The sequence below is a fragment of the Hyperolius riggenbachi genome, chromosome 6 (assembly GCF_040937935.1).
Source record: "Hyperolius riggenbachi isolate aHypRig1 chromosome 6, aHypRig1.pri, whole genome shotgun sequence".
In the NCBI taxonomy this organism is placed as follows: domain Eukaryota; kingdom Metazoa; phylum Chordata; class Amphibia; order Anura; family Hyperoliidae; genus Hyperolius; species Hyperolius riggenbachi.
The window spans coordinates 172,505,489-172,526,424 of NC_090651.1; the positions used below are offsets into that span (position 1 = coordinate 172,505,489).

General features: G+C 44.5%; 1 protein-coding gene across 1 annotated transcript in view; it reads left to right on the forward strand.

Moving 5' to 3' along the window:
- The window catches only part of LOC137522601 (protein shisa-9-like), a 363,162-nt gene extending 351,910 nt beyond the window's left edge, over positions 1–11,252 (forward strand). The window contains exon 4 of the mRNA XM_068242676.1: positions 10,003–11,252. Within this exon, the coding sequence (XP_068098777.1) occupies positions 10,003–10,361 (359 nt within the window). The 3' untranslated portion in view covers positions 10,362–11,252. The remainder of the gene's footprint in view (positions 1–10,002) is intronic.
- The last annotated feature ends 9,684 nt before the right edge of the window (positions 11,253–20,936 follow it).

Consider the following 20,936-nt stretch of genomic DNA (forward strand, 5'->3'; position numbering starts at 1 on the left):
AACACAATGCTATATAGTGTGGCTGAGCGAGCGGTGTACTACTGTTCCCAGCAGACACAGAGTGGCAGTAAACACAATGCTATATAGTGTGGCTGAGCGAGGTACACAGAGTGGCAGTAAACACAATGCTTTATAGTGTGGCTGAGCGAGCAGTGTACTACTGTTCCCAGCAGACACAGAGTGGCAGTAAACACAATGCTATATAGTGTGGGTGAGCGAGGTACACAGAGTGGCAGTAAACACAATGCTATATAGTGTGGCTGAGCGAGCAGTGTACTACTGTTCCCAGCAGACACAGAGTGGCAGTAAACACAATGCTATATAGTGTGGCTGAGCGAGCAGTGTACTACTGTTCCCAGCAGACACAGAGTGGCAGTAAACACAATGCTATATAGTGTGGCTGAGCGAGGTACACAGAGTGGCAGTAAACACAATGCTATATAGTGTGGCTGAGCGAGCAGTGTACTACTGTTCCCAGCAGACACAGAGTGGCAGTAAACACAATGCTATATAGTGTGGCTGAGCGAGCAGTGTACTACTGTTCCCAGCAGACACAGAGTGGCAGTAAACACAATGCTATACAGTGTGGCTGAGCGAGGTACACAGAGTGGCAGTAAACACAATGCTATATAGTGTGGCTGAGCGAGCAGTGTACTACTGTTCCCAGCAGACACAGAGTGGCAGTAAACACAATGCTATATAGTGTGGCTGAGCGAGGTACACAGAGTGGCAGTAAACACAATGCTATATAGTGTGGCTGAGCGAGCGGTGTACTACTGTTCCCAGCAGCGACAAACAATGACTGGGGGGACCCTGGCTAGCGTGGCTGGAGCGCGAACTACCCTGCCTGCCTACCCAAAGCTAAACCCACAGACAAATGGCGGAGATATGACGTGGTTCGGGTATTTATCTACCTGAACCACGTGACAGTTCAGCCAATCAGAGCGCGTTCGGGTCCGAACCACCCGTTCGGCCAATCACAGCGCTAGCCGAACGTTCGGGGAACGTTCGGCCATGCGCTCTTAGTTCGGCCATGTGGCCGAACGGTTTGGCCGAACACCATCAGGTGTTCGGCCAAACTCGAACATCACCTGAACAGGGTGATGTTCTGGAGAACCCGAACAGTGGCGAACACTGTTCGCCCAACACTACTGGGGAACATCAGGAAGGTGAGTCCCGGTCCTCTTGTTGCACTCAGCCAGCCGCTGCCAACAGTGATCACTATGATCCACCGGCGCTCATAGTGATCACGTGATCAGGAGCCAATTGCGATGGCTCCTAATCACTAAGGGGAGATGTCAGCTGTCATATGACAGCTTAATCTCCCCTCTTGGGTGCGCACGATCACGTCGGGAGGTGGCGTAAATCCTACGCCGCATCAGGCTTAGACAGCAACAAGTGCGGCGTAGGATTTAAAGTACTTGTGGCAGTTCCCAAAAGGTTAAATAAGGGAAAAATATCAGCTGTATGCCAGTCATATAGGGAAATTACCCACTTGAGAGAGAATTGTAAATAAAAAGATAAAGTAGTTTATCGATAACTGAACTTAACTTCCTTAATACTTGGTGGTGGATGCCATCAGAGCCAGATTCCTTATCTATATTGATTTTGTCTAAGCGTATCTGCACACCTTCCTGTATTAGACAATTTATGCTAAATGAGATAGACTGGGAATAACTCAGAGGTGTATTATGAGACAAGGGCATCACCTTGGCAAAGACAGAAGAAAAACATGCATGTAAAAATATGATCCTTCTATCTTGATTTCTGCATTAGTCACATTCTATCTATTAAGCTAATAAAACTTGTTAAGCACTGTGTATGGAAGCAGGAAATTTGGGCGCATGAGGCAGGTGGACAAAAAGGGCGCCGCCATTCACTCCCATAATAAATATCGTTTAATGGGCGCCCAACAGGAAAAAAGGGCGCAGGAGAAAAATAACGTTTTAAAAGCGGCGCCCGGAGACTTTTAATGTTTTATAACTGCTTCTCATGATTACCCATTATTTAATGATTTAAAATTTTTTAACCATTATTTTTAAATGAAAAACAGTACAATATTTTTTAAAACATTACTTTTAAACGAAAAACAGTACAATTTTTTTTTTTTAAACATTTTTAAACGAAAAACCGCACCATATTTTTTTAAAAACGTTATTAATGCTTATCACTGGGGGGTCTTAGGTTTAGGCACCACCAGGGGGGTCTTAGGTTTAGGCACCACCAGGGGGGTCTTAGGTTTAGGCACCACCAGGAGGGTCTTAGGTTTAGGCACCACCAGGGGGGTCTTAGGTTTAGGCACCAACAGGGGGGTCTTAGGTTTAGGCACCAACAGGGGGGTCTTAGGTTTAGGCACCAACAGGGGGGTCTTAGGTTTAGGCACCAACAGGGGGGTCTAGGGGTTAGGGATAGGTACAGGGAGGGTTCTGTGTGAGAGTAGGGTTAGGTATAGCTTTAGTAAAATTCTTATTAATGTTTTATAAAATGTTATTATAAATTTCACTTTTTAAACAGGGAAGATTAACGTTTTTAAAATTGTCGATTTCATACACATTATTTAATGATTTATAACTTCATAAAACATTATTTTTAAACGAAATATAGCACAAATTTTTTTTAAACGTTATTATGAACGTTATGTTTATCGTTTAAAACCCTGCGCCCTTTTTTCCTGGCGCCCTTTTTTAACCTACGCCTGTGTATGACTTACCACGGTTGACTGAGCCACATGAAAGGGTTCTAGCCAAGGTAGGTTCTAGACTTTTTACTGCATGAGGCAAATTTGGCCTGGCTGAAAACCACACTTCAAGCAGTTTACAATTCCTCATCTGCTTCTGTGCCACAGAGTCCCACAAAAGAAATGTGGAGCAAAATTAATTGTTAGTAAAATATTAAAAAATAAAGTACATAGAAATCACAGGAAACAACAATAGTCTACTGAACCACTAATGGTCAAGGCTCTGCTGCACATAAAACTTAATTTTTATTCGAATGTTAAAAAAGTCATTTATAACACAAAGGAGTGTACAAAATATGTTTGTTTTTGACCCCATTCACAATGTATGATTATTACTGTTACAACATATAAATGTGCAAACACACACATACAGTACATAATGAGAAGTAATAAATTGCATTGAGGATAGGCAGAGTGTGTGTGTGTGTGTGTGTGTGCGTGCGTGCGTGTGTGCGTCTAATAAACAGCTGGGAAGGGTGTACTGATCGTTAGTGGCCAGCTTTAGTTGCTGAGTGCTAGCTGCCTGGGTGTGTTTCAGATTGATCTCTTGTTTTTGACTCTGGTTTGCCCAAGTGACCTCGTTTGGATTGCCGCCTGTACTGATCTCTGCTCATTGCGACCTTGTCTTTGTCTGATCCCTGTTTTATCTGCATGGCTGTTCCAGTTTTGACCCTTGGCTTGATTCTGATCTTGAGTCTGTCTGACCCATTGGATTGACAGTCATCTGGCCTCTGTGTATGACCTTAAACCGTTAGGAAATGCTTCCTGCCCCTCTCTTGCCTAGCTGAGTTTTGGTGCTACTTCTGTGTTTATGCCTTCAGGTCGTATACTTTGCATACTAAAGACCTGGGTGTAACCATGTGCTATGACAACACAAAGTTGTCAAAGAGTCCAAGTGGTGACAAGCCACAAGACTGGGGTGGAGACTGGGGCATAGGACCTGAAAAGAAGGCAGGAGACCCACCATGCCATACATTTTGGGGGCGATCGCTCATGGCACCACAATATTCTTCTTGGTAGGGGCACAGGGACCTCTGTGAAACTCCGCTTCCACAGGCATATGTCTGTGTGCAGCCAGTGATTCTTTGCACACCCGTGGATCCTGAAGAGGTGAGTCACGTCACCCCTCCATTGCGCACTCTGCATTGGAGGGTACCCTCTTTCTCTCACCACTATTTGGGAGGGGTGCTCTCTGGCTACCTATACTGGGGGGGGGGGGGGGCTGTTTTGTGGCAACCTTTACAAGGGGAGCTCTCTAGCTACCTATACTCTTGGATTTCTGGCTACCTATACTGGGGGGCTCTCTGGCAACCTATACTGGGAATGTTTGACACCCGCCAATCTCATCTTACTATGCCACAGTTGCCATTCAGGTCTCATCTACTAAAGGCTTCTGAAGGTAAATACACTGTGTGCAAAGTAAACATTTAAGATTGGATGGTGTGCCCATACATGATACAATCTTGACTGTATGTAGATTCGGTAAAATAAAATTATCAATTTAGCACTTGAAAAAATATATTTTGCAGACATTACTCCCCAGATTAAAATAAGGTGGAGAAACCTCAGCTAGCTATTCCTAAAATAAATAAAAAATGAATATTTGCAATCTAACTAGCAATAGACAAAAAATATTAAGACGATATTATAGATATTAAGTGCAGTAATGTGGGTCTCTTCTTCAGGACAGAGAGCTCTAGCATGAATCAGAATAATCAGGTAACAAGGGCAAAAACTGGAACCATTAAATCATTAGTTTTATTATAAAATTATGCACAAAAAGTATACCTTGAAACTGGCAGATAAATACAGTATATCTAGAAGCTGAACAGACTGGTTGGATAGAAATACAGAACAGAGAAAATGATGAAGAATGTCTGAAAAGTTAAAAATACCATGTTTGGCTGTGTCCAATCAGTCTTTGAGCTGAGTAATCCAAAGTATTGCGGTTTGCCAGTGTACTCCTGGCGTTTTCCAGATGGAATTTCGACAAAATGATGAACAAAACAGGAGATCTGTTTGTACCAGACTCTTAAAGAGAAACTTCGACCAAGAATTGAACTTTATCCCAATCAGTAGCTGATACCCCCTTTTACATGAGAAATCTATTCCTTTTCACAAACAGGCCATCAGGGGGTGCTGTATGGCTGAAATTGTGGTGAAACCCCTCCACAAGAAACAAGAAAAGTACGTACTCTTGGCAGTTTCCTGTCTGTAAACCTTGCTGCATTGTGGGAAATAGCTGTTTACAGCTGTTTCCAACTGCCAAAAAAACATGCAGCAGCTACATCACCTGCCAACAGTAAAAATTTCACCATGTACTAAATGTCAGAATGTAAATCAGGGATTTTACAATGGGCAAACACTGACTAAATAATTTATACATAACTATTGTAAAAATGAAGCACTTTTTTTATTACATTATTTTCACTGGAGTTCCTCTTTAAAGACCTCATCCTGATGGGAGGGGCTGATATAAAAGCTGATTCCCCTGCTTGCCAGACGGGGGAACTCCAGTCCTCTTTCAGAAAGGTATGAAATCGGGCTGAACATCTGTATGGCGGATTTCTCTGTGCACATAAGTCACATCAAGAAATGGATTGCATATTTGCTTTCAGTTCAGTCATGAATCAACACATGTTAAACATGAGTATAAACATGAGCCTGAGAATGAATGGGTGGAGATGATTCCTAAAGTAGGTAAATTGCCCAGGGTCCTCTAGGTGAAAAGAATAGACCAGGAGCCCAATGGTGCAGTACCATTAGGTAGTAGGTCAAATATAGTCAAATATGATAAATACTGACAAAGGTGGGTTGCAGGGCTCTGTTTAAGCCTGTGGAAAAATAATTGTTCTCCCTTGGTACTCCAGGCCATTCAGGAAACTGGATGATCGCTCTCCTTTGAATCTTTCAGTTTTTGAAAAAACTGTAAACATAATACCTCCTGCATAGGTCTAGACCAGTGGTCCTCAAACTAAGGCCCGCTGGCCGAATGCGGCCCCCTAAGGCTTTTTCATCAGCCCCCCCCCTCTCAAAATGTATAACTTATAGATACGGTTCACTGCATCTTTAAGGCCTCATTCACACCTAATATCGAAAACGCAAGCGTTTTACTTTTTGTGCGCTTTTTTCCCCCTCCCAGCGCTCCACTGCGCGGTTTACAGTAAAAGCTATTCCAAAGCGGTTTTGTAATTCACTCCCTGACGCAGGTCAGGAAGTGAACTCTTTGACCCGGAGAAGAATAAATACAATGTATTTTTTCTTAAAAATGTGAACGCAATCGCTGCACAAAGCGATTTTGTGAGCATTTGCGTTTTTCCTATACCTTCCATTGAGGCATAATCGACTCACAAATGGTAAAAGCACTGCTTTGCTGAGCGGATTGGTAATGAACCACTCAGCTGTGAATCCTCTCATACGGAATCATTTCAAAAGCGTTTTTAGGGCGATTTTGAAAAATCGCCTGCGCTTGAAAAAAGGGCAAACGCCCTTAGTGTGAACGAGCCCTAAATATTGGCAGCCTGCATATAGAATAGCAGTGCTGGCACCACCCATCCACACAGCAAGTGCAGATAGCATGCCCTGCAACACAGCAAGAGCAGATAGTATGCTCTAGTGAGGAGTGAAAATATCAATATTCTTTTCGCATTCATTTTCACGAAAATGTTACATTCGATTTTTTTTGCTGAAAATTCCAGCGAAAATGTGTATTTTTTTTTTGGGCGCTTTTTGTAAATTTTTGCAGCAAAAATAATGCAGTAAAAATTGTTACGGTAAACGTATTCTTTTTCTGCATTGAAGTACAAATATCGATTTTTTTTTTTTACAGTACAAATATAGATTTTCCACGTGTTTGCAGAAACCGCAAAAATACAAGCCTGTTTTTCGTGAAAATTTCTTGAAATTAAAAATAGCATGTTCGATGCGGAAAGGACGAAAATTCATAAGCAACACTGTTAACAGGTAATAGTTTATACTTCCTAGGCTCAATATAATATTTTCTACATCATTTCATGTATACTCCGGCCCCCCAGCAGTCTCAAGTATGTTGACCCGGCCCTTGACCAAAAAAGTTTGGAGACCCCTGGTCTAGACTACAGTAGATTAACCTTCTTGGGTGGAGGCGCCCAGTATGTCAAAAATCTTTTCCAGATTATCTACATCTCTATATAGATGAAAAAAGAGAGAGGCAACTTCTTATCTCTTTAGAAGATTTGACACCAGGTCAACTGGAAAAAAGATGCTTATTGAAGCACAAATTAAGACATACAACACGTCTCATGGGAACTCAGCTGTAACTGGTGTTCTTTTAGAGAGGTAAGCAATTGTCTCTCTCTCTTTTTCATCTATATAGAACTGTAGATATCTGGAACACATTTTTGACTTCCCGATCACCTCCATCCAATTACATTTATCTAGTAGGGATGTTTGTTCGGGTTGTGCGGAAATGCAATTTTCGCATTTCAGATCGGAAATCGCATTTCTGAATAAAAATTTGGAAGTCGGTAATGCAAGTGCGGTAAGCGGATATTCACAGAAATCGTGCACATTTCTGCTGAATTTAACATCAATTTTCTCAAAAATATTTAGAAATATTTTTATTTCTCTTGTTCCCACTCTTCTACCTAACATACCCTGAACATTTGGTCTTTCTAGCACCTATGGGGGGCTTTGCTATTAACCTCTAAAGTCGGTATTATACCACATAGCGGTTCCGATGCAGATTTTCGTGGTAATTTCCGCCGACTTTAACATCAATTTTCTCAAAAACGGCAAGGTCTTTTTGAAAAATGTTCTTCTTGTTCCCGCTCTTCTGCTTAACATACCCTGAAAATGTGGTGTTTTTAGCACCTACGGGGGCTTTGCTGTTAACCGCTAAAGTCGGTGGCTATTGTAAAATGCGGAAAATTTGCATTACCGATATGCGGTATGATGCCGACTTTAGAGGTTAATAGCAAAGCCCCCATAGGTGCTAGAAGCACCAAATTTGCAGGGTATTTTAAGCAGAAGAGTGGGAACAAGAAGAAAAAAAAGATTTCAAAAAGACCTCGTAATCCGTACTGGAAATCGGTAGCGGAAAGCGGAATCAGTAGCGGTAATTGGCAATGGCGGAAAGCGGATTTTCTGCAGAAGCGGAAATTGGCATTTCCGACCATCCCTATTATCTAGTATGCCTGAGAACCTGTTTCCCTAGTCAGCCATATGTCTGATCTGCCTGGAAACTCCCCAAAATGTGTGTTAGAATGACCTGACTAACTTGCCAAAAAATGGTGAGTCACATATTTGTAGAGCATAGAAACTAAAATATGAGAATTATGAATTTTAAAGTCACTCTGGGGTTACTGACCCTGGTACAGGCAGCTGGGTGAAATAGAAGCAGATATAAGTATCAGTCCTTTTCCTTTGAGCTGGGCTGAGGTGTGAAAAGTACGGACAGTGAGGCTGGTGAAGAGTTAAGGTTGCCATACACTGGCCCGATTCGCGGCCGTTTCGACAGCAGATTCGATCCTGGGATCGAATCTGCTGCCAATCGTTCGCGCTAAACGCACCCGCCGATCCGATTTCCTCCCAAAATCGGATCGGTCCGTTGATCGCGCCGTGCGGGAAATTACCCTCGATCGCCTGCGGGTAGGGAGTGCGTCGCTAGCGGCGGCCGATCCGATCAGGTATACATTACCTGACGCTGGCTCCCGGGCGTCTTCTCCGCATCTTCTCCGCGCTGCACTCGCTCCATCCCGGAGCTTCCTGTCACTGCAGTGACCAGGAAGTTCAAATAGAGGGCACTCTATTTGAACTTCCTGGTCACGGAGTGACACAGGAAGCGCCGGGATGGAGCGGGTGCAGCGTGGAGAAGATGCGGAGAAGATGCCCAGGAGCCAGCGTCACAATCTGTTTGCAGTAAAGGCAGCCATACGATCCCTCTCTGATCAGATTCGATCAGATAGGGATCTGTCAGCTGGTCGATCTAATAGCAAATCGACCAGTGTATGGCTACCTTTACTGTTGTCTTGTCTTGTTTTGTCTTGCACAAGACAAAAGGACAACAGAGAGAAATGCACTCTGTATGTATTTAGAGAGTTTAGCCTGTCTAATTCCCCTCCATCTGTGACTAAGCACAAGTTGTAATTTGATCCCTTAACTGTATCAGCTGACTGCCATGGCAGAGAGCTAATTGGTAAACACAGGATGTTAACAATATGTCTACTTCCCTGAAAGCTGAAAGTAGACACAAATCCTGCAATAAATCTGCAGTATATAAGCTGTAACAAAGAAATGTGTTTCTTTAAAGGTTATTATGCTGTTGCTTACCTTTTAGAGCAGAGGGAGAGTCCTGACTTCAGGTCTGATTTAAGAGTTTTGTCAACAACTGATTTATGGCCACTCGGCAGTGGTGGTTGAAAGAGCGGAGCTAATTAATTCTTGTGTTCTGTGGAATATGCCAGCTAGAAAAATAATTTGCCAGCCCTGCTGCTGACATGACACGACATGTGGGGTATGACATGTTCTATGAGAATTGCAAATGCATCACAGAGGGCTCACTGGCAATCTATATGGGTCACTCCCTCTCTGACCATCTCCTGTAGTACTTGGGGGGCATTCTCTCACCACCTATACTGGGGGGCTCTCTGGCTACGTATAGTGGGGGTACCCTCTCCACTTACCTGAATACTGAAGTAGGCCTTCACTTACCACCTATATTGGGGAGTTCTGGCTACCTATACAGGGAGCATCATCTCTTGCACCTAATACTGGAGATGCCCTCTCTAGCTGGATAATACTGGGGACACCTCCATCTGTCTATCTATCCTGGGGACACATGTGGCTGCATGTACTGGGGGCTCCCTGTGGCTACCAATATGGGGCGGGGGGCATGCTGCCACATCACAACAGTGTGCCCAAGTCTGCGGCTTACATACACTTTATATAATATTTGTGCTGCTTAGCTGCCTATACTATAGTGGATGTGGATGAGTGGCTTGCTCAACAACTATGTGAGTTTATAGTGACAGCACTCATTGGTCGTTTAGCTATTATGCATATTGGTGTTTCCACATTTATACAATATGAGCTATTTGTACGATTAGTTAGTGTATAGTATAGTGTTAGTGTATATTTATACTTTGTGAGTGAAGCCAAACACAAATATACATATTTTGCCTACTTCTCTGTTAGAGGACCCTTTCACATGAATTTTAATTGTAAAAATAAATAATATTAACTTTTTGCAGTGCATTTATACTAAGATTTATTTATTTATTTCATAGAAACTGCAACGGGTGACTTTTACAAGAGATTTCCAGTGGTGGATGTTGCAACGTCTCAATGCTATCAGTCTGGTTCTTTGTTACCACAGGACAACTCCTCTTTGCAGGACAGCTCTCCTGTCATACCTCCTAAGCCAAATCACAAGGTTAAAGTATCTAAGACCAATACACACCCTCTAGCAGGGGCTTCATTTCAGGTTTGGGATCCAAATCATCATGACATCCGAAGACAAGTTTATGCCAACAAGAGACAGTTTAGTATTGAAAAGCTCCCTGAATTGTTCAGTCATCAAGGCCACTATAGTGCCACACCCCAACGTCACTTCCCTAGCAACAGCAAGACGGAAGTCACTGTTTGAAGACTGTTGTTACTGACATCCCATCATTCTCATGAGAAATGTGGATTGCTAATACATGGTAGCATCCTTGTCTTCTCAGTTTTTGGATTTGTTAGCAACAGTTGACTGTAAAAAATGTGAAAGCACTAAAAGTGGTGCACAGCAGTAAAAGCAGAAATGTCAGTGGCATGTGAGAGTATTTTCATAAATATAATGCATGCAAAAAGAGATCAGGAAGGACTACAAACTAAGAGTTACAGTCTTATTCAGAGGAAGACTCAAAACAAGCTGCATATTAAAGTATTTTGTATTTTCTCCTAATGACTGACCTATACAGCTGAAAATTCATTTCTCCAAGCTATGACTTTATGGGACCGATATACAACAGAGCTTGCAGATCTGTTTGTTGTGATCTAAATGTAGTATGAAGTTTGGTGATCCTAAGCCATTTTGGAATGGCAGATTAACCAGGAGCTTTGAGACCAGTAGAAAATAAACAGAATTTATTGTGGAGAAAAACAGAAACGGAAACAATTTTATTATATTTAAGTAGAATATCAATCACCTATAATATATCAAATATCATGTTCCTAAAACACATACTTTTGCAGATATATTGTCAAATTAGACCCAATATCTTATGTGCATTTGCAAGATAGATTGATTCATGCACCTAAATCAGATCTGTGGAGTCCGATTTCAATTTGAATTAATAGCTTAATCCAGATATTTAAATGTTTTATGGGAGATCTTAAGAAGCTTTGCAGAAAAGATGTAATATATTTTAACCCAAACTTTTGATGGATGCATTGTTATTGGACAAAGAACACTGTAATGTCTGGCAGCACAAGCAGAACTGTAGTTATGGGTCACACGTTTGATAACATATTAAATTGTACAAATAAAGATGAAAGTGGAACTCAACTTACTGTGATGTTAGCAGCTATGTTTTAAAACAGGTAAGATGTTGTTTCAGAGAAAAAAACAACAACAAAATAATTGTATCTAAAGGCACCCATGGTTAGATCTAAAAATGTAAGAAACAACAGATAGATATCTCTTAGATCATTATCTGATCAGAGAGGGATCAATTTGGTCGAATCCATCCACACACTGTACACAGATTTTCAATTGATTTCAGTATAAAATCGTATACGCAACAGTATGATCTTATGTACCGTAAATGGTATAGAGAGTTTGTATTGTCAAAAAGAACTCCCAGCACAATATAAACAATTCAGCTGCTGCAAGTAAAGTAGTGGTGATCCCACATATTAGTACAGCTGGACTTATAACCTGCAGCAACAGTACACTGCTAAACACCTGCAACTTCAACACGAACAATGAAACAATGAATTTCTAGTGGCAATAATCCAGCTATCACAGTCATGATCCTCTGGTGCACGCACACTGGTGTAAAATAATGTTCAGTCTATGCAAGAGTGAAAATTCCATTATAAGTGATATCTTGCGCGGTGGATCAAAGAGACAGCGTTCCACACAGCGGTAAGTAAACAAAATTCCACACGGCGGTGGCTTAACCAAACACAGCGGTTAGGTCGAAAAATTACTCTGGACAGCAAAGAGTCAGTGGTCTTACCACCCCTTGGTAGCAGCCGTTCAGTTCCCTTCCCTCCACCACGTGCGGGTATACGACAATGGGGTTGATTCATTAAGCTGCCCTGTTAAGCAGTACACCTTAATGTGAAGGAGTGGTTGCTAATGCATGCCTTACATTGCAGCGCTCGCTGCTATGTAAGGAGCATGCCTTCGTTAGAAGCATGCCTTCCTTAGATAGGAACGTGCCTTCCTTAGGAGTGTGCCTTACTTAGAAAGGAGTGTGCCTTCCTATACATAGTTATTATGTATAGGAAGGCACGCTCCTATCTAAGGAAGGCACACTCCTAAGGAAGGCACGCTGCTATGTAAGGCACGCATTACTGGCTACTCCTTCACATTAAAGAGAACCCGAGGCGAGGTTCTAACAATGAAATCCCCATACAGAGGCTGGGTCTGCTTATAGAGCCCAGCCTCTGTTGCTATTTAGATTCCCTCTAAGCCCCCCCTGCGCTCAGCGAGACCCCATTATTCACAGCCGTGCTGCCGACACTGAGCGTGTCGGCAGCGGCTGAGTTTACCTTTGTAATGCCAGTCTCCGCTCTCCCCCGCCTTCTGCATCGCTCCGGTCCCTGCCCACGTCTCTTCCCTCCACGCTGATTGGAGGGAAGGGACTCGGGCGGGGACCAGAGCTCTGCAGGAGGCGGGGGAGAGCGGAGACTGACGTTACAAAAGTAATCACAGCCGCACAGCGCGGCTGTGAATTATGGGGTCTCGCTGAGCGCAGGGTGGGCTTAGGGGGAATCTAAATAGCAACAGAGGCTGGGCTCTTTAGGCAGACCCAGCCTCTGTATGGGGATTTCATTGTTAGAACCTCGCCTCGGGTTCTCTTTAAGGTGCACTGCTTAACAGTGCAGCTTAATGAATCAAGCCCAATGGGCTCTGTTCACAAAACTTCTCATAAATTACTTAACTTTTCGGACAGACGCAGTTTAAATCTACGTCGGGCGGGTGGCGCTGCGGTTCTGACCGGACGTAAACTCTACGTCCCATTCAACGCGCGTCCCCGCCGCTCTCACCAGCTTTCTACCCGCCGCAATGTGCTGACCTACCACCTCTATGATGGCAGAGCACAGTGAGCAGGGCAGGAGCTGTTTTCATTGGCTCCTGGCCCTGTCATTACTGTAAGCCAATCCTATTGGCTTACATTGAGTGACAGGGTCAGGAGCCAATGAAAGCGGCTCCTGACTGGCGCACAGCGCTCTGCTGTCATAGAGACGGCAGAGAGAGCAGCCTGCGGTGGGGACAGAGCGGCGTGACCGGAGTGAGCGATGGATTATTGCGGCGTCAGTATGCGCGTTTTAGCGTACCAGCAGCCTCTGGTCCTTAAGGGGGCAGAGGCTGCTGGTACCGAAGTGGTTAATCATCACCTAATTGATCAAAATAACCTTTCAGCATATTTACAAACAAAATAGTCACTTAAATTAACTTGTTCCCTATTAACTTAATTTCAATATTACTTTTCTTACCTTAATTATATTATACTAGTAGACCTAAGCCCGTTTAAAAGCGGGCTATAGGTCTGGTTGAAACCCTGCCTCCCTCTCCTCCCCTTCCTTCCATCTCATCCTCCCCCGTGACCGCCGCCACCGCCGCACAGTCACTGTGCAAGCGCGCGCCCGCTGCGTGCGTGCCCAAATGCACGCCGGCCGTGCGTGCATCCGCCGCATCCGCGCCCACCGCACGCCTGACGTGCGCGTGCGCCCCTTCTGTCCCCGACCTCCCTCAGCCTCTGTGTCCCTCCCTGCACATGCGCAGTAGCGTAAAACACGGGACACACACACAGGGCTGGTTCAAGGGGCTCCAGGGCCCTGGGGCAAACTTAAGCGGAGGCCCCCTGGCCAAACACTTTATCCCCTCCCCCCCAACAATTTATATATTATGGGTGGCTGGGTGGTGGCCTTCCCATAAGGGAGGGTCATAATGGTGTGTTTTGCTGGGCAGAGAATCATTACTTACCTACAGGCCCATACGACCTGCACCATCTTCTCCACCTGATCGGCAGGTTCTAACAGCTTTTGTAATTCCTGTTGGTGTCACACGTATGCCACAATGCGTGCTGAGAGACGTAGTCCCCAGATGCCATAGGCTACATCTCCAGGAATGTATTGCGGCACACATATGCATGATTTACAAGAATTACAAAGCCAGCAGAAGCAGCCGGTCTGGTGGAGAAGATGGCACATGTCCTAATGGCTGGCATACACAGATCTACAATATGACTAGTGGTCCCTGAGACTATAGAATGTAGACATGATAAATACAGTAATTGTTAAATGCCATTAACAGCAAGGAACCAATAAGCCATTAACAGCAAGGAACCAATAAAAAGTGCTTAGTGCTGTCTGTCAGTGAATAGACTGTGTAAATTGACAGATTATGCACAAGTGAACAGGAGAACCTAGTAAAGAAATAAACACATGCCAATATAGAAAAAAAGAAGCTTTCCTGCAGCCACATAAAATAAATAAATAAACCAGCAGGGAAAGGGTGTTAACACTCACTCTGAGATAAGCAATAAATCTGCCTTGCTGTGGAGAGCAGAAGGGGTGAATAGACAGGCAGAGGGGAGAAGATCAAAGAAAGTCATGTGGATAGGAATGTGAGCCAGCAGCTTACCAGGCTGATTGCAGGTGCACAGTGACAGGACGGACCGAGGAGAGGGCGGGGGAGAGATATCCCCCCTCCTCCGCTGGCTCTGCTATCACTTTGGCTCGGCTCTAGTCCGCGCAGGCTGCTGGGCACTCCCTCCTCTTCACGGGGTCGCTCAGGCTTGGCGTCAGTGACTTCCCATAGGCACGTAGCACGCTGGGGCCTCTTGATCTGGACTAATCAACAGCATGAGCAGCACCATATACGCAGCTACGCCGGTGTTGTGTCTGATTACGCTGCCTGTGGATTTGCGCTGCCTCGCATGCGCAGTAGGAGACTGTGCGGCCACATTTCCTATAGAATGATGCTGATGGAGGTAAAATACTAAATATCTCAGTTCCCACACCTCTTACACTCCCCAAATTTTCAGGGTAGAGAGGGGACCCCCCGAACTACCTCTATACCAAATTGCAGCCCCCGAGACCCGCTAGTTCCCGAGGTAGATTTCTCTAATCTATCTCCTGAACCAGCGGGTCTCGGGGGGCTGCAATTTGGCATAAAGGTCGTTCGGGGGGTCCCCTCCCTACCCTCAAAATTTGGGGAGTGTAAGAGGTGTAGGAGCGGAGATATTTCGTATTTTATCTCCAGCAGCATCATTAACTTCACACTGAGCATGCGTGCTACTCAGTGTGGAAGGGAGCTTCCGGGCAGCGCAATCAGACATTACACCGGCAGCGCTGCGTGTATGGAGGAAACCATGGAGACAGACGCTGGAACCGATAGGAAGAGGTATGTATCACTCAGTCTCTCCCCCTCCGGTTCAGTCACTTCACTGCCCGCACGGCTGCCACCTGCACCCAGCAGCAGACCACACAGGCGGCACGTGGGGCAGTTGGGCAGACACACACAGTTGTCAGCATCGGGGTAGGGGGGGGGGCCGTGTGGACATTGACTGCCAGGCAAAGCGGGGCCCCCCCAGGGACTCTGGGGCCTAGGGGCAGTTGCCCCTTTTGCCTTACTGGTAGCGCCGGCCCTGCACACACACACAGGGATGGCACGCACAGACAAAGGGGTTTTTATCATAGAGGATTTTTGCTCTTTGGGAGCTTAAAAATGTAACATAGATAAGGTGAAAACAGAGAAAAACAGGTAAAAAAGCTTTGTGAATCATGCCCAATGTGTTCTCAGGCGTTGCTCATGTGACTGGCATCCAGACAGGGTGTCACGTGGTCCCGCTCACCCAGGGGTCTCTGCAATTCTTTCCTCAACCAATCAGCGTTACAATTAGGCGGGCCAGCCAACACTATAGGAAAACCGGGTAGAAATCCGGGTTTGATCACGCTACCACAAATAATACTTACAAGATAAAAGCTTGGTTTTATTGCATATCAATAGTTATGGTGAAATCAGGGTATAAGTCCAGCTGGAGTAGTATGTGGGATCAACATTACTTTGCTTGCAACTGTTGAATTGTTTATATAGCGCTGGGAGAACTTTTTGACAAAACATGATCTTATGTACAGCAACTTTCTAAGAGTGCATTACACTTCAGCATGACCTCATTATATTTGACAAAACTATTCCCAGGCCAGGTTCACTTTTACATACTACACAGCCAGCAAACTGCATCACACTTGCTGCTGTTGTGATTTTCCCTCACTTACTGTCTGGCAGCTGATCAGTTCCACACACACAGCTTCTTGCTTTTACATTGGCTTTGCTTAAAGAAAACCTGTAAGGAAAAAAGCACACCTGGGGCAGGGACCGGATCAGGTTTGGGTAAGCCCAAGCGGAGAGCCACTAGTATGCATGCACACATGCCGACATGCAGATCTTCTGGGGTCCCAGTGCTGTATCCCCTCTACTGAGTAGGAAGGGGGAAGCCTCTTTAGGATCCAGAGGCTTTCCCCTTAAGAGGTTCGTACCCCCAGGTGATTCTTTTTCTTACAGGTACACTTTAAGACCTGTATAGATCAGAAGACTTATATAAGTGGAAAGGCGTGCCATCTCTTTACCACCAGACTACTTTGTATTGCAACAACAATTGGATTCTCACCCTTTGACTGCACTCTAAGGGCCTGAGCCCACTAACGCAGTTGTGCGCAGTTGTGTCCGCTTTTTAGCATCACATCAATGTTACAGATGCTGAAAAGCGGACACAACTGCACACAACTGCGTTAGTGGGCTCAGGCCCTGACTGTGCATTTTGTTAAACTTTTGGGTGCACAAAACAGTGGCATGCTGTCAACCTGTGTGCTCCAATGTCTTCAAAAATGTAAAGTGATCTTAATCTGAATCATAACTATAAAGGAAAATTGTGTAATTAAATGTATTTTCATTACAACTCCTACAATGTGATCTGATGATCTACATTTAGTTTCATACATTACATGAAGGATAAGTGATATAAGGGAAACTTAGCCTTTGTTTTCTGTTTACCTGAAAAGCAAGTGGAGGTCCCTAGTTTATTAGCTGACAGTCATTAAATGCACACCTCTGTTGTCTTCTATAGAGTGCAGTCTTGCTATGCCTGCTGTAATACACAACACTTCTCCATGTTACCCTGCAATGTAGAAGTGTATGTGGCGGGGGCTGGGTTTACAATATTATTATTATTGATTTATAAAGCGGCAACACATTTGGTGGTGGTGGTGGTGGATACTATGAAGAATTTTGAGAAATGTCATAAGTCCCTCCTCTACTGAACACTGTTACAAAGTAGGAGGCACTCAGAGCTTTGACTATTTGGATTTTTTGGCACTCTTTGGCCTGAGGAAGTAGGATGAGACCCATGAAATGTGTTGCCAGTGTTTTAACTAATAAATACACATTTTGTTGATTACTGGGCACCTCTTACCCCCTTGTACTGTTACAGAGTAAGATGAGGAGGAGGTCTGTCACTCGATAGTGTACTGCTGAAGGCAGTACCTAAGCAGTAAGGAGTATTTGGGCAAGACTCCCTAAAACTCCTGTGTGGCCTATTAAGCACACCGTGAGTTGTTGCAGCTAGAAAGGGCTTTGAGGCAGGGAACACACTTGACAGTTTTCGTAGGCGCTTTCTGCACAGAGAACTCATGTTAATCAATAGGTTAGTTCACACTTAGGGCTTGATTCACTAAACCGTGATAACTCAAATATCACACCTTAACAAAGATATCACACATTATCATAAGTTATCACACGTTATCACACCTTATCAAAGTTAACATGCCTTATCAGAGTTGCATAGTTAGCACTACGAACTTATGCCTGCTAATTGGCAATGGCACTTGTCTTGCCCTGAGCCCCTGCTAGTTTGTAGTGCTCGCTATGCTACGCTAATAAGGTGTGTTAACTTTGATAATGTGTGGTAACTTTGATAACGTGTGATAACTTTTGATAACGTGTGATAACTTTGATACTGTGTGAATCTTTGATAATGTGTGATATTTGAATTATCACAGTTTAGTGAATAAGGCCCTTAATGTGTTTTTCACGCACAGAAAAAAAAACTGACATTCTGCATCATGATTCTGCACATTTTCAGTTTCCTGTATCAATTACATTAGCTGCTGTGAAAAAACGTGAGTTTTCCTGCATAGAAACACACTTGGGGCTTGATTCACTAAACTGTGATAACTCAAATATCACACCTTATCAAAGATATCTCACCTAATATCAAAGTTAACACACCTTATCAAAGTAGCATGGCAAGCGCTACGAACTTATGCCTGCTAATTGGCAATGGAACTCGTCCTGCCCTGAGCCCCTGCGGGTTCGTAGCACTCGCTATGCTACTCTGATAAGGTGTGTTAACTTTAATAAGGTGTGATATCTTTGATAAGGTGTGATATTTGAGTTATCACGGTTTAGTGAATCAAGCCTTTGGTGTGCAGAAAAGTATGCAGCAACCACGCACAGAAAACTGAAAGACAAGTGTGTTCCCTGCCTTAGGAAATAAGTGCTTTATTAAAGCCAACATAAAAAAAAAATGTTTTCACCATTGAAGCTGCACTCTACAGGAGTGCATAGTGGGGGTTCACAGTAGGGAAGAGTTCACACTGCAGTTTCCCATACACTATTCGTGTTTGTATGCATTTTTTCACACACATTTTAATTTATTTTCTTTCTCTTACTGTAGATAATGAAAGCCAATGGAAAATCCCATGCAATGTGCAAATTTATGTTGCAAGAAGTACATTTTTTTATGCATGCAAACACAAGATCGCTAATTTTAGCAGAAATACAATTTTCCATTCACTTTCATTAGATGTACGTCAAATGCATTTTGCACATTTGGAAAAAGCCCACATATAGTATGAACCGATCCTAAGGGTATCCTAGTGGTACTGGATACTGGTTAAGGGCTCTGCCTGACAAAGGAGACCAGGGTTCAAATCTCAGCTGTTCCTGTTTAGTAAGCCGACACCTATTTAGGAAGGAGACTTTGGGCAAGACTCCCTAACACTGCTATTGCCTACTGAATGTGCCCTAGTGGCTGCAGCTCTGGTGCTGTGAGCCTGCCGGGAGAAAAACACAATATTAATGTTCTGTGTCTTGTCAAGGGTACTTTCCCACAATACAGGTTGCATTTTGTATCCTGAAAAATTACAATGCCGTGTTAAACAATCACCTTGCACGATACCTATGCAACGAGCATACAGTGGAGTATTCAGGCCACAGACATACTCTTACACTGCAGCCATTAGCACACACGTCATCTGGTAATGCACAGCATGCTGTGCGTTATTCCCAAGGAATCTGCTGCACCGTGCCAATAACTTGCATATGTGAAATTACCACTATAATATAATTGAATTGCATTGCAATGTGATCATATTGTCTGTTGCACCACAGCGTGACAGGTGCAGTATGAATTGACCCTAAGTGGTGGACAGCTATGAGCTAGAGACTGCCATCTACATCTTGACTGAGACCAAAACAAAATGATATGTGAACTACAGTTCACTTAACCTTTACGCAGAGTGTATGTGGCCATATCTTTATTGAACAAGGGTTTAAAGTGGGATTGTCAGCCATAAAATCAGATTCCATTGACCCATTCCTCTGTGTTTATTATGTAGTCTACATCCTGACCCTGCATTGCAAGCATTCCAATGTAATCATACATTTTTCTGCTTCAATTAATCCTATCTCAGTCAGCCTGGCTCCTTACTGTTACATTGCGAGAGAGGGAAGCTTTTTATCTCCCCTCCACATTCCAGCTCTTCACTGATTGGCTGAGGTCAGTTCAGTGTGACACTAGGCTGAGAAGGTAAATGCACCTCACCCCTCTGCAGAAGCTGCTGAAATACGATCTATGCTCTGCTCACATGTGTTTATAAAAACAAGCTAGATATGACAGTGCAGTTTCTAGTACAGAGCTTAGTGGGGAGGAAGGTGGGCAATGCATACACCATTTCAGGCAGAGGAGAAAAACAAAAATAAGGGAGGAAATTACATCAGGATTGGCTTCATTCAGAGGTACCATATTTTCCAGCGTATAAGAAGACCTTCAACTTTTGCAGTTAAAATATACATTTTGGGATATACTCGTCGTATAAGTCTTGACTGTTGTACATTTGTATACTGTACTGTATGTACTGTTGATATACTGTATAAACAGGTAACAGGCACGTGCACAGGGGGGTGCTCTGGGTGCCCAGGCACCCCCCTTTTTAAAATCTTCAAAAAAGGCCCCTCTCGCTGCGCAAAATAAGCTCCGCCCCAACTGCGATAAGCCCCGCCCACCTGTGGAAAGCTCCGCCCCCGCCTGGGACACTTTCAAGTGAAGAGGCCTAGACAGGAATCCTAGTGTGGCATACTGACCTCTCCCTCCACCTAGGACCCATACTGACCTCTACCTCCCCCAGCACCCATAGTGACCTCTCCCTCCACCTAGTACCCCGTGACCACTCCCTACCCAGTACCCACAGTGACATCTCCCTTCACCTAGCACCCACAGTGACCTCTCCCTCCACCTAGCACCCACAGTGACCTCTCCCTCCACCTAGCACCCACAGTGACCTCTCCCGCCACCTAGCACCCACAGTGACCTCTCTCTCTTACCCAACACCCACAGTGACCTCTCCCGCCACCTAGCACCCACAGTGACCTCTCTCTTACCCAGCACCCACAGTGACCTCTCCCTCCACCTGGGACCCATAGTGACCTCTCCCTCCCCAGCACCCACAGTGACCTCTCCCTCCCCAGCACCCACAGTGACCTCTCCCTCCACCTAGCACCCACAGTGACCTCTCTCTTACCCAGCACCCACAGTGACCTCTCCCTCCACCTAGCACCCACAGTGACCTCTCCCTCCACCTGGGACCCATAGTGACCTCTCCCTCCCCAGCACCCACAGTGACCTCTCCCTCCCCCAGCACCCACAGTGACCTCTCCCTCCAC